The 12,335-nt window shown below is 57.8% G+C and overlaps 1 protein-coding gene across 10 annotated transcripts in view; it reads right to left on the bottom strand.

Annotated features, from left to right (window-relative positions):
* Window positions 1–481: 481 nt before the first annotated feature.
* MAST3 (microtubule associated serine/threonine kinase 3) overlaps window positions 482–12,335 on the bottom strand; it is a 28,392-nt gene continuing 16,538 nt past the window's right edge. For 7 of the 10 annotated variants that reach the window (XM_038163765.1, XM_038163761.1, XM_038163759.1 and 4 more), the window contains 21 exons: window positions 10,804–10,879; window positions 9,819–10,028; window positions 9,635–9,736; window positions 8,999–9,131; window positions 8,424–8,491; window positions 8,001–8,086; window positions 7,657–7,865; window positions 7,228–7,366; window positions 6,889–7,021; window positions 6,619–6,784; window positions 6,285–6,386; window positions 5,892–6,014; window positions 5,478–5,587; window positions 5,189–5,334; window positions 4,637–4,866; window positions 4,325–4,525; window positions 4,015–4,241; window positions 3,800–3,922; window positions 3,533–3,669; window positions 3,125–3,309; window positions 482–3,017 (listed from right to left, as the gene is read on the bottom strand). In XM_038163765.1, the coding sequence (XP_038019693.1) occupies window positions 2,002–3,017; window positions 3,125–3,309; window positions 3,533–3,669; window positions 3,800–3,922; window positions 4,015–4,241; window positions 4,325–4,525; window positions 4,637–4,866; window positions 5,189–5,334; window positions 5,478–5,587; window positions 5,892–6,014; window positions 6,285–6,386; window positions 6,619–6,784; window positions 6,889–7,021; window positions 7,228–7,366; window positions 7,657–7,865; window positions 8,001–8,086; window positions 8,424–8,491; window positions 8,999–9,131; window positions 9,635–9,736; window positions 9,819–10,028; window positions 10,804–10,879 (3,922 nt within the window). In that variant the 3' untranslated portion in view covers window positions 482–2,001. The remainder of the gene's footprint in view (window positions 3,018–3,124; window positions 3,310–3,532; window positions 3,670–3,799; window positions 3,923–4,014; window positions 4,242–4,324; window positions 4,526–4,636; window positions 4,867–5,188; window positions 5,335–5,477; window positions 5,588–5,891; window positions 6,015–6,284; window positions 6,387–6,618; window positions 6,785–6,888; window positions 7,022–7,227; window positions 7,367–7,656; window positions 7,866–8,000; window positions 8,087–8,423; window positions 8,492–8,998; window positions 9,132–9,634; window positions 9,737–9,818; window positions 10,029–10,803; window positions 10,880–12,335) is intronic. The other 3 variants (XM_038163760.1, XM_038163763.1, XM_038163768.1) reach the window with 2 other exon arrangements.

Below are 12,335 nucleotides of genomic sequence, written 5' to 3'. Positions count from 1 at the left end.
ACATGGGCGCTGCACCGGGACTGCGCCGGGCACGAGGCACCGGGCACGGCATGGGGACAGAGCGTGGGGCATGGATTTGGAAACGGGGCATAGATTTGGGAATGGGGCATAGATTTGGGAATGGGGCATGGATTTGGGAACGGGGCATGGATTTGGGAATGGGGCATGGATTTGGGAACGGGGCATGGATTTGGGAATGGGGCATACCTGGAGTGGGGCAGGGCACCAAGCATGGGGCACTACCCTGGGCACAGGTCACTGGGGTGTGGGACCCTGCTCCGGGCACCAGCACCACGCCGAGCACTCACACCGGGACCCAGCCAGAGCCAGGGTGGGCACCGGCCACCCCGGTGCCACTGCAGGGCCACCTCCCCATCCCCTCCCACCCGTGCTGGCACCTCCCGCAACCCGTTCACCCCTTGCCATCGCCCCCGGAGCGGGCACTCGCTGCCCTGCACGCTCCAGTGCCACCGGACACCACACTCAGCGCAAGGGACAATTTTAATCCAACATAAAACTTCCCGAAGGTACGAACAGAGCCGGGCACCGGGCAGGAAGACACAGTCCCCTTGGCTTTAAAGACATTTCCCATTTAAAAAAATCCTCCTCCCACCCTATCCACGCCGCCGGTGCGCAGCCAAGCCCCCCCATGCCACCGTGCCAGTGGGCAGGGGGTGCCCGGTGTCTCCCCAAAACCCCGCTGCCTTTCCAAGACCTTCATACAGAGAGTGGAGGGAGAAGCAAAGGAAACGCGGAGCAGCTCTGGTTGCTCGTTTTTGGGGGGGGGTTTAACAGCACCAGTTGAACGGGAGAAGCGGGATACGGAGCCTGGCACAAACCACACGTGCACAAAAGAATCCAACACGCAGCCCAAAAATCCACCGGGGGTACGGCGGTACCTGATGGCAGCGGGGTTGGCCAACCAGGGATGTCCCCCTGTCACCACCACGGCACCAAACCACGGCGGGGGGGGAAGCCAGAACATGCATCAACAAATGGAAACGTTTATAGCCCAGAAAACGGTAGAAATGGGGGAGAAAGGCTGGGCTGAGCTGTGGTTAGTTGGAGAAAGAGCAACGAGGGGGGAAAGAAAGGGGTGAAATTCCCAAATTACAAGTGAAGCCACACAGGTGCTTGCTGGGTTGGGGAGATTTTAAAAAAAAAAAGATAAATTGGGATTTTTTAGGTGTCTGTGCACTGACCAACCAACACCACGAGATTTTGTCGGTTTTCTGAAAGGGCAAAAACTGATCCTAAAAATCCCATTAATATTCCCATCTGGAGAATGTCTCAGTTTTCCCCACCTGGAAGGGCCAATGGAGCCAGGTGGCTATAAAATCTCCAAATAAAACAATTAAACCCTTTTTATATCTCCTATAAACTTATAAAGTGATCCATATGCTCATCATCTGATGATCCCAATGCAAGGAATATCCCCCCCTCTGGATCCCAGCCTGGAGCACCAGCATTTCAGGGATGTTGCTGTGGATTTGGGGTTTTGTTTTAATTTTAAATATTAGAATTATGGGGTTCTTAGGAGATCTGGGGTGTTTCCAGCTAGAATTGAAGTTTAAAAGTAGGGAAAAGCGAGTGGGTTAGAAAACAGTGGGCTGGGAGCTGGGAGACGCATGGGAAAGGCTGGGACTCCCAGAGCTGGGTTGGCCCCTGCGACAGTCCTGCACTGCCCGTTTAGCTTATAAAAAGTAATAAATTAATTAAGGAATATTTGCATCGAGTCCTTTCTGTACACAGAGGTTGGGGCCCAGCTGGGGAAACGCCGCTGCCAGAAAAGCTCCTGCGTCTCTATAAAAATATGAGCATCTTTCAGGGAGTACAAAAAGCCTTCCAGGGGGGCGAAGTGCCGGGGCACAGCCGGCCCGGCCAGGGTCCAGAGTGGCTCCGGGGACATTTTTCTCATGGATTTGCCGCACAGGACAAGGTGCTGGGGAGGCACTGGGATGCCGCAGGGAGCCCGAACCATCCCTGGTGCCGGCGTGGGGCTCAGGCGTGCTTGGCCCCGCTCCACGCGCCCCGGGGAGCCGGGAGATGAGCGCCCGTCGGCTCCTGGCCCTGCGCTGGCACCTGCCAGTGGCCGGGTGATCCCTGCCCGCAGTTCCGCTGCTGCTGGGAGCCACGGTCCCGGTGCTCACACCCATCCCACCACGGCAAGGAGATGCTGCTGCTTGGCTGCTCCGTGCTGCCGATGGGGTAGGAGCCCTGGCATTCCCACTCGGCCACCGCCGGCTCCTGCTCGTCGCTCTCCGAGCCCTGCACCGCGATCTGCGGCACCGTGCCGGGCTTCGGCTTCGGCGGCGGCTCCGCGCCGCCCTGGGCGGCCGTGCCCTGCCCTTCCTCGCTCTTGCCACCATCTTCGCTTCCTGCCGCCGTCTCCTGCTCGTCAAAACTCACTTCTTGAACCGCCTCTTGCTTCTTGAAGGAGTCCCTGCGCTCCGACAGGTTCAGGCGCCGCATCACCACCATCTCCTGGTCCCGGTCGTGGCGCTCCGCCAGGCGGGAGCTGCCGGGGTGGTAGCCGTGCTCCCCGGGGTAGGGCAGCGCGTCGCCCTCCGCGATGGCCTCCCCATCCAGCGTGGACATCTCCAGCCCCAGCTTGCGGCCGCCGCCCGTTTTCTTCTCGGCCAGGATGGTGACGATCTTCTCGGCCGACTGCACGCGCTTGAGCAGGGGGGAGCGGGGGCAGTCGGCGCTGCGGGGCCGCGAGCTCTGCCGCACGATGGTGGGGGGGGACAGGGTCTTGCCCTGGAAGGAATGGGGGGTTTTGGGGTACCCGGGGAGCGGAGACGGGGAGCGCTGGGGGGAAGGCGGGCGCTGGGCCGAGGAAGGGGTGCAGGCCAGGGGCGAGGGGGGGATGCTGCTGGTGGATTTGCGACGTCCCACTTTGTAGCGCGGCCCACCCAGTTTGGGGGCCAGCCCGTGCAGGGAGCTGGGGCGCACGTGGCCGGCGGGTGACGTTGGGGTGCTGGAGGAGGGAGAGGTGCTCTGAGGGGACACAGCATCTGCCGTACAAAGAGAAAAGGTCACTGTAGGGGTGGAGGGACACGGCCTCCCCAAGGGACACGCAGCATCCTGCCCTGCCCCGAGCCAATATCCCCCCCTGGGGTACCTGAGGGCAGGTCGGGAGCGGGGCTGCGGCACGGCGTCGTGGGACCTGGGGACAGGCTGTGCGTGGGGGACTCCGGGAGGCTCTCGCTGGAGGACAGCGAGTGATGGAGACCGGAGGAGAAGCTGCGGCTGGTGTGCAGGACCGACGACTGCTTGGAGATCTTCTTGAACAGGGATTTTCTCCTACTGGGGGGACAGGAACAACTTTGGCTTCTCCTTAAAGCTGTTAGTCTCAAGTCTGCTGACCTTGTGGCAGCAGGACTTGACCCCATTGGACATCCCAGTATGGCAGATCCAGAGCATCCAACCCAGTGCAGGCAGGACCAGACCCCACTGGACATCCCAGTATGGCAGAGCATTCTCCCACACACTCTGGGACAAAATGCCATTTTATCCCGGTTTTACCTACCTGTCTTGGCCATCCCTTTTCCTGCTCTTTTTACTCCTCCGTGCCATCCTTGTCTTGGAGCTGTTTTTCCTTGCAGGACCGATTTTAATGGAGGTGTTTTCCAGGGCAGTGGTCCGCAGGGCCACTTTATTCCCACTCTGGGGGATGGAAAACAAATCTTTGCAGCGCCAGATCTGAGGCAGCTCCTGCCTCAGCTGCCAGCAAAGGCAATGCCAGGGAGCTGCTGAATTGATGTCCTAGGAGAGCAGAGTGGCTGTGGCCACCCACCTTCAGCAGCAGCTCCACAACGTCCCGATGGACCAAACCCAGCACGGACTCTCCGTTCACGTGTGTGATGAGATCTCCTGCCCTCAGCCCAGCCTCCTGCGCAGGGCTCCCCTCCTCCACGCTCTGCAACCCAAACAGAGAGGTTTTACTTGGATGCAAGCTTCCTCCTGGGGTTTCCCACTGGGAAAGGCACCACTAGACCCCAGGGCACGTACCCAGACCATGTGGTGGACGGTGTAGACGTCGCTGTCGCCCATGTAGACGCGGATGGCTCGCAGGGTGAAGCCGTACTTCTTCCCCGAGCTGTGGATGATGATGGGCGGCCGCAGGCTGGCGATGGCCAGCGAGGAGTCTCGGCTCGGGGAGGAGTCCCGGGAAGAGGGGTTGGACGAGAGGGAGTGAGGGGAGATGGGACTCATCAGGGCGCTGCCACCGAAGTCATCTGCAAGCAGAAGGAGCCACCTCAGTCCGGCAAAACTGCGTGACAGTGGCCATCCAGCAGGGTAAATCACACAGCACGCTGACCTGAGGTGATGATGAGGGACAGGGCTGAGACGGAGGCAGATTTGGGCACACGGCTGCCCAGGGAGGCTCTCTGCCTCTCCGGCACATCCTTCTGGGTGCTCAGCCGACGGCCCCCGCTCGGCTCCAGGCTCCGGGGAGTCGAGTTCTTGGTGCCGGTGCTGTTGCTCCGCAGGCGGATGCGGTTCAGGCTGACCAGATCGGCTGCACAGACGGGAAGAAAGAGAGTTTGGGGATGTGGGGAAGCCACCCCGTGCCATGCAGGACCCTGGCTGTCCCCAGAGAACCCCACAATGGCGCCCAGAGCCCACGCACCGGATAACGCCGACTGCTTCACCGCGCCGCCAGTCCCCGCGTCCGAGTCTCCCACCACAAACTTGGGTCTCTCTGGCTTGGATGCCACACAAGGGCTCTCATCCTCCGAGGAGAAGGCAAACTTGGGCATGGTGTCCAGGCTGAGGGTGCTGGGCAGCGCCGTGGGGCTGTGGCTCCGCTCGTGCCGGGAGGTGTACGGCGTGGAGCTGCCGGACGTCCAGGAGCGGAGGCTGCGTGGGAAGAGCAGGAGGGCTCAGGACAACGCAAGGCGGGCAAGGCAGATGGCACTGAGCCACTGCAGCATCCCCAGGGCACGTCCCACGGACCCCTCAGAAATAACAGAAACCCTTCAGTGCCATCACAAACCCGTGATGTCAGCACAAATCCTTGGTCCCGGCACAAACCCTCAGTGCTGGTGCAAACTCTTGGTCCTGACACAAACCCTCAGTGCTGGTGCAAACTCTTGGTCCTGACACAAACCCTCAGGGCTGGCACAAGCCCTGGGCGCTGGCAAGAGCCCACACCAGCAGTGCAGCCCCCCTGACCACGCACCGGGGCTCAGTGCCCGCTGGCCGGCTCCTGTCCTCGTCTCCCGAGTGCCGGTCCCAGCGCTCCTCTTTGTCATCGCAGTGACTCCGGTCAGAGGAGGAGAGGCTCAGGGTGGAGTTGACCGCCAGGAATTCTGAGCTGCTGTACACCTGAGAAGGAGAGGAGCCATCAGCAAGGAGCAGAAATTTGGGAGTTTGGGTGCTGTGGTGTCAGCCAGGACAGCGATGCTCAGCACAGCCACGCTGTTTGTGGTGCCAAAGCATTCTGGATGCTGCAGGAGGGGCTGGAGCACCTTGCTGAAGCGGTGGGAGCAGGAGGAGAACTGCCCGATCTCCACCGACGATTCCTCGTCGTTGGTTTCCTCATCCTCCGAATCCAGGTGACGATACCTCTCGGAGCGAGCTGAAAGCCAGAGCCAGAGGGGAAGGGATGTCACCCTGCCTGCAGCACCCCACATCCTGCCTGCAGCAGGGCCAGGTGGGACCTACACCCAAAGGGTGACAGCCCAGCCCCAAATCCCAGGGGAGTTCTGGGGGAGGAAGCAGGTAAGGGTGAGCAGCCTGCAAAGAGGGTTGTATTTGTTTTGTGACTTGGCTTGTAAAGCGACCAGCTTCACCCAGGAGATTTTCATCCCCCACGTGAGCATCCAAAGTGCAGCTGGGATAATGGATTGGCAGAGGTGGAAGAGGGATGGATTTGGCCTCACTGTCAAAGTAGCTGGTGTCATCCTCCGACTCCAGCTGGGGGATGAACTCAGCCTTCTGCCGCAGCAGCCCGTTCCAGTCCAGATGGAGGAAGAAGGAATGGTGCTTCACCTCATGTGCACCTCCTGCCAGGCAGAGAAACCCATGTCAGGGGCATGGGGCAGCATCCAGGGCGCTCCCACTCCCACCCCAAAGAGCACAGTCTCCTCCACACAGAGCAAACAGCTTAAAAAAGATGGACAGGAGCCCTGTGCAGCCTTCCTGGGGAGAGCCCCAAGCAAGAGACCTCCTCTGAGCACCCTCAGCATGGTAGGACATGCTTTGGACTCATAGCCACACCAATTTGTTGGGAATCAAGGTGCCAGGTCGGCCCCTGAGGGGGCTGATGTGCTTACCAGTGCCCAGGCGCTCGAGGGGACACTGCCTCAGCAACCGTGTGATCAGGTCCTGGGCATCTGCAGGGAGAGCCTCGTCCCCTTCTGGCCACATAATTTCATCTGCAAGGAAAAAGGAAAAGGGGGTTGGGGTGGCTGAAAGGGTTTGGTCACTTCTGGGCAACAGGAAAGTCACTCGGGAGCTGCAGCAGGGGAAGGGCCCTCCCAAAGTGGGAAGTCAAAGCTTGAGGAGCCTCCTCACTGTTCAGCGAGGGTGACAGGAAGGAATGGAGCTCCCCACGTGTTAAAGGAGGAGCCTTGGCTGCTGGGAACACAGACTGTCCCTGGCACTCACCGCTGATGACCTGCCCGAAGAGCTCCTCGGGGGTGTCTCCGAAGAAGGGGACGCAGCCCACCAGGAACTCGTAGAGGATGATGCCCATGGCCCACCAGTCCACGGGCTTCCCGTAGCCCTGGATGAGGATGACTTCGGGGGCAATGTACTCCGGAGTGCCACACACCTGCGTGGGAAGCAGGGGCTGACACCTCTGCGGTGACCTTTGCAACAAATCCCGAGGTTATCTGGGCCCCCCGTGACGGCAGGTCAGCCACGTGGAGCACGTACCTGCTTGTCCATGAACTCCCGCGTGTCCTTCTCCATGTGCCCTTCGTAGAGGTTCGTGGTCATGTTCATCAGGCCAATCTTTGACAGACCAAAGTCTGTCAGCTTTATGTGGCCCATGGAGGTGATGAGCAAACTGCAAGAGAAGACACACACCCCACAGTGCTGCTGTTTGCTTCTGGGGAGACCTGAGATGGACCAGCCACACCCCAGGGCCTCTGGTCCTGATGCAACAGCACAGAACCAGTCTCTGGGGAACAAAACCCATTCTGCCCTTCCCTCTTGGCTTTCCCTTCCCCATTCAAAGCCCCACCCTTGCTCAGACCTGACCCACACCCTCACTTGTCAGGTTTGAGGTCCCGGTGGACGATGCCGTAGTTGTGGAGATACTCCAGTGCAAGAACGGTCTCAGCAAAGTACATCTTGGCCATGTCGACGGGCAGCGGGCCCATGTTCTTCAGCAGCGTGGCACAATCCCCCCCTGTGGGAACACGGGGGGCTCAGGGGAGGCAGCGAGGTCAGCAGGACCAGCAGGCTCCAGCCAGCCCCTCTGAGCAGCTGATCCCCAGGCATAGGGCACAAAGGCTCCCCTAGGTGACCACGGTCACCACCTTCATCAAGGAGATCAGGATCACAAGATCATCTCCTTGTGCTTCCCTCTGCTCCCTGGAGCAAAGCAGGGCGGGAGATGTCCAGGTTGTGTCCTTGATGCTCAGGCGTTGATATCCTCCCCTCCTCCCTGCACCGTCCAGCCCCGAGTCCTGCTCTCACCTTCCACGTACTCCATGACCATGCAGAGGTGTCGCTTGGTCTCGAAGGAGCAGAACATGCTGACCACGAAGGGGTTCTCAGCGAAGGTCAGGATGTCCCTCTCCACGAACACCTGCTGGATCTGGTTCCTCAGGATAAGGTTCTGCTTGTTGATTTTCTTCAGGGCGAAGCGCTGCCGCGTCTCCCTGTGCCTTACCAGGTACACGGCCCTGGAGGAACGGCTGGACCTCAACACAAGTCCTCCAGCCACCAGCACTGACCATCCCACACCGTGGGGCATGGACAAAGAAGGGCTCTGGACTCCTTTACAGATGGAAACAACTGATAGGAGCTCCCCAACTCACCCGTAAGCCCCATTGCTGATCAGCTTGATGGTCTCGAAGTCCCCCTCGCAGGGTTTCCTCCGCGGGACGGGGACTGAAGGCTGGCTCTGAGGAACACACAGGGTTTAAATGAAGCAGGAATTCACCCAGCACCATCATGTTCCACCTCCAAAAGCTTCTTTCTGCCAGAGCCCTCTCCAGTCACACACCCCAAACCGGAAGCCCGAGATGCTCTGCAGATCAAGAGCCCACTCTGAGCTCTGTCCACTCAAGAAGCCAAATGAGGGCCTGTGAAATCTTCCCCTCGAATACATCAATCACCCTTGGGGACAATCCAAAATGAACAGCTCCCAGCCTAGGACAGCTGCAAGGAGTTCTGGTGTGGGGTGAGGTGGGAGGAAGCTGGAGGCAGCAGGTGGGACAGGCAGGTAGGACCACACTCACCTCACAGGTGTCATCGTTCTCTGGTGTGATGGTGTTCCCACTGTCAAAGTGATCCATCTGCCCCATTTCTGCAGATGACAGGGATGGCTTTCACTTTCCCCATGCTCAACACCCACCAAAATCACCCCCTGTCCAACCACTCTCCCCCCAAACTCAGAGACCCCGCGGGGATTTGGCCACATGCTTTGCTCGAGCTGTCGTATGGAGAAATTCAGGTCATGACGTTAAGAGGTTCAACATGAGGTTAAACATTTATATAATTCTTTTTTTTTTTTTCTATAGTCATTCCTGCGTTCTCCAGGGATTATGATTTCCCCCCCAGGGCCATGGATTAAGTGTTTTTGAGCTTAATCTGCTTTGCTGAACGTGTTGGAAGCAATAATAAGGGATGTGGGGCTGGCCAGAAGGACTTGGCCATCGTCCTGGTCCTGCTGTGACCTCCCTGCCATGACACCAGCTCAGCCCTGCAGGGCTCCCTGACACCTCCCAGTGCTCAGTTGTGATCACCAGTGGCCAATTTGGGAGTCCACATCCTGCTGCAGACCTCAGAGCCCCCAGCCCAAGTGCTTCCCTACCCTCCAGTGGGTCCTTGACGAGCCCCAGTTGGCTGATGATGTATCGGGGAATATCAGTCTTTATTCCCTGCCCAACTTTGGCATGTCCTTCTGCAGCTTCCAGGAGATGGTAAAACTCCTCTGGGTCGAACTCCTGGATGGGGAAAACCAAGCACAGTTGAGGAGAGAGATTTTGCAAAGTTAAACTTTTCCTCTAAGCCTTGCAGGTGACACCTGTAACTGGGGACAGGCCCCCGATGCACCGTTCCCCCATCATTCCCCAGGTCAAGGGGGATGGAAAAAAAAATGTAGCCCTGTGAGTTGGCCTTGGAAGGAAAACTAAGGGAGATGAAAATTTCATCAGGAACCCCAGCACAAGGTCACTGCTTTAGAAATTCAGCAAATCAACCAAAAAAGATAAAAAAACCTGAAAACCAGAGAGTCACAGAATGGTTTGGGCTGGAAGGAAACTTAAAGATAATCTCATTCCAACACTCTGCCATGGGCAGGGACAGCTTCCACCGTCCCAGGCTGCTTCAAGCCCCACCCAACCTGGCCCTGGACACTTCCAGGGATCCAGGGGCATCCTGGAGGCTTTGCCTCCTCTCTGGGCTGGCACAGACCATGAAAGACAAGACAGGAGCTTCCACGTCTTACCAGGCACTCCAGAAGTCGGGCAGGCCGGGAGATGATGATCAGCAGCTTCCTCACCAGCTGATCAATGAACTTCACTTCCTCGCTCTCAGAACGCTCCTGAGCCTGTTGGGAATGGAGACAGAAGCCAGGTGTCTCTTGGTGGCCTCACAAGGTGGCACCAGGCAGGGAACTGCCCCGTACTCACGTCTCGGAGCATCTTCTCCAGTTTCTCCTGCAGCTCCATGAAGTAGCGGGAGGTGATGAGAGCTCCCTGGGACTTGGCCAGGCAGTCTCGGGCCAGCTCGATGATCTGGTGGTGGATGAAGCCCAGCACCCCATCAGCCAGGGGCAGGGTGCTGCTCGGGGAGAAGTTTGTGATGGTGTCCTGCAGCCGCTCCTCCATCTGGGCTGTGGCCTGCAAGGCAGAGTGGATGGTGATGGCCAGGAACACACGTCCCCATGCCATGGCTTTGGCCAGCCAGGATCTCATCCTACATCCTGGACTGGGTTTGGCCAGCCAGGACCTCAACCCACCACCTCCTGCACTGGTTTTTATCAGTCAGGGTCTCATCCCACCACCTCCTGTACTGGTTTTTATCAGTCAGGATCTCATCCTACCACCTTCTGCACTGGTTTTTATCAGTCAGGATCTCATCCTACCACCTTCTGCACTGGTTTTTAACAGTCAGGATCTCATCCTACCACCTTCTGCACTGGTTTTTACCAGCCAGGATCTCAACCCACCACCTCCTGCACTGGGTTTTACCAGTCAGGATCTCATCCTACCACCTCCTGCACTGGTTTTTACCAGTCAGGATCTCATCCTACCACCTCCTGCATTCGATTTGACCATCCACGATCTCATCCTACCTCCTGCACTGGGTTTGACCATCCAGAATCTCATCCCACCACCTCCTGCAGCCCAAATATCCACATCTATATCAAGGCTCCCCCCGGGAACCAGCTTCCAACAGATTGCAAAAGCTCCACCAAAGTCTCCAAAGACCTCTGCCTGCTTGTGTGACAGGGCACTTGTGTGGATAACAAACCACAGGTCTGTTGTGTCTCCAGTGTCCCCAACACCCCCCAATGATCTACCCATGCATTCCATACTCCCACAGGGAGGAGAAGGCGCTGCCAGGATGCCATGGAGGCACCAACACGCTCATCCCCCAAGTCCTGGCCCTTACCTTGGGGAACCTCTCCTTGTAGACATGGTTCATCATCACCACCTCATTATCAAACGTTCCGCTCGTCCGTCCAGGGCTGCAGAGGGAGGAGAAGGGCGGCGTTACGAGGGTCAAGGCGTCCACAACTGTGCAAATAGCCACGACACCTGGAGAGCAATTTGGTCCCTCCTCCTAACGCCTGGTTCCAAGTGGTTCAAACTCATCCAAGTGGAGCCACCAGCCCTGGGCCAGCACTCCCAGCAGCATCCCAGACACTGGAGGTGCCTGGGATGTGGTCTAGGGAGGCTTAACCCAGGCCCCCAAATGCAAGTCACTTGGAAATCCAGAACTGAGGGGTTTTGGATGTTCCATCATCTACCCAGCTTTGAAGAACGAGCTCATCTTTCCCTTCCTCGGGATTCCACAATTTCTTGCCATCGTTGCCATTTTTGCAGCTCACCAGCAAACAAAAAATGCAACCAAACCTCGTGGTGGACACAGCAACCTTCATTAAACACAGTTTTCCTCCTTCCCTCACCCAACACTGCCCCTCTCAGGGCTCTGCTTGGTGATCCCGTTATGCAAAGCAAGTTGCAGGAGCAGCCAGCAACTCATTAACCACTATAAAATAATAAACGTTGTGATTAAAACCAGCCCCAGCTCTGCCCCAGTCTTTGCTGTGCAGAACTGGCATCTCCTTGGTGAAAATCTCACCACCTACAAACCCCTGTCAGATAATTAATCTGATTTTAATGAAATTTCAGCCAGCAACACACAAGGCTGTGGTTCTGCCTCTGGTAGCAAAGAGGGTCAGAGATTTTTCAGAGGGAAAAGAGGATTTAACCAAAACATCCCCGGCAAAAAGCACGAGCCTCTGGTGCTGGGCAATGTGGGGGGCTCAGCAAGGTGGAGCTCAGCAGGTACAACTGAGGGTCAGCTCACACAACGCTATGGCCACTGGCTCAATGCCTTCTCCAAATTTTCCTCTCTCCAGCCCACAAATGCCCAGTGCATTTGTCTTAGGTTGGAAACGGGGGTCTGTGTTCTGTTGCCATCTGTCAGAGCTGGGGCAGTTCTCTCTGTCCATGGGGCAGTTTTCTTTATCTCTCCCACAGCCAACCCTCCCTCCAGGAGATCTCTGCTGTCCATGGCCACTGAGTGTCCCTGCATGGCTGATCAAATTCCATCATCCATGGGGAGATGCTCTGCCCAGGGCAGGAGCCAAGCATTCCCACCTGGATCCAATCTGAGCCTGGAACAGCACAGCAGCCTTTGCCACTGCATTGCCAGAGGAGCAGCTTTCTCCTGCCCTGCATTCCCACAGGAGCAGCTTTCTCCTGCCCTGCATTCCCAGAGGAGCAGCTTTCTCCTGCCCTGCATTCCCAGAGGAATTCCAGGCCCATCTCCAGCAGCCCTGGAGCTTCAGAGGAAAACTCCCCCCTTGTGCAGGATCCCTGCTCCAGCAGAAGCACAGTTGGCCCTGCAGGAGGGCTGAGCCACCATGGAATGGCACTGCTGCCACCCCCCTGACACACAGGGGGTCAGGGCCTGTT

This window comes from Motacilla alba, chromosome 28 (assembly GCF_015832195.1).
Source record: "Motacilla alba alba isolate MOTALB_02 chromosome 28, Motacilla_alba_V1.0_pri, whole genome shotgun sequence".
In the NCBI taxonomy this organism is placed as follows: Eukaryota; Metazoa; Chordata; class Aves; order Passeriformes; family Motacillidae; genus Motacilla; species Motacilla alba.
This window is presented reverse-complemented; position numbering and strand designations above follow the sequence as displayed.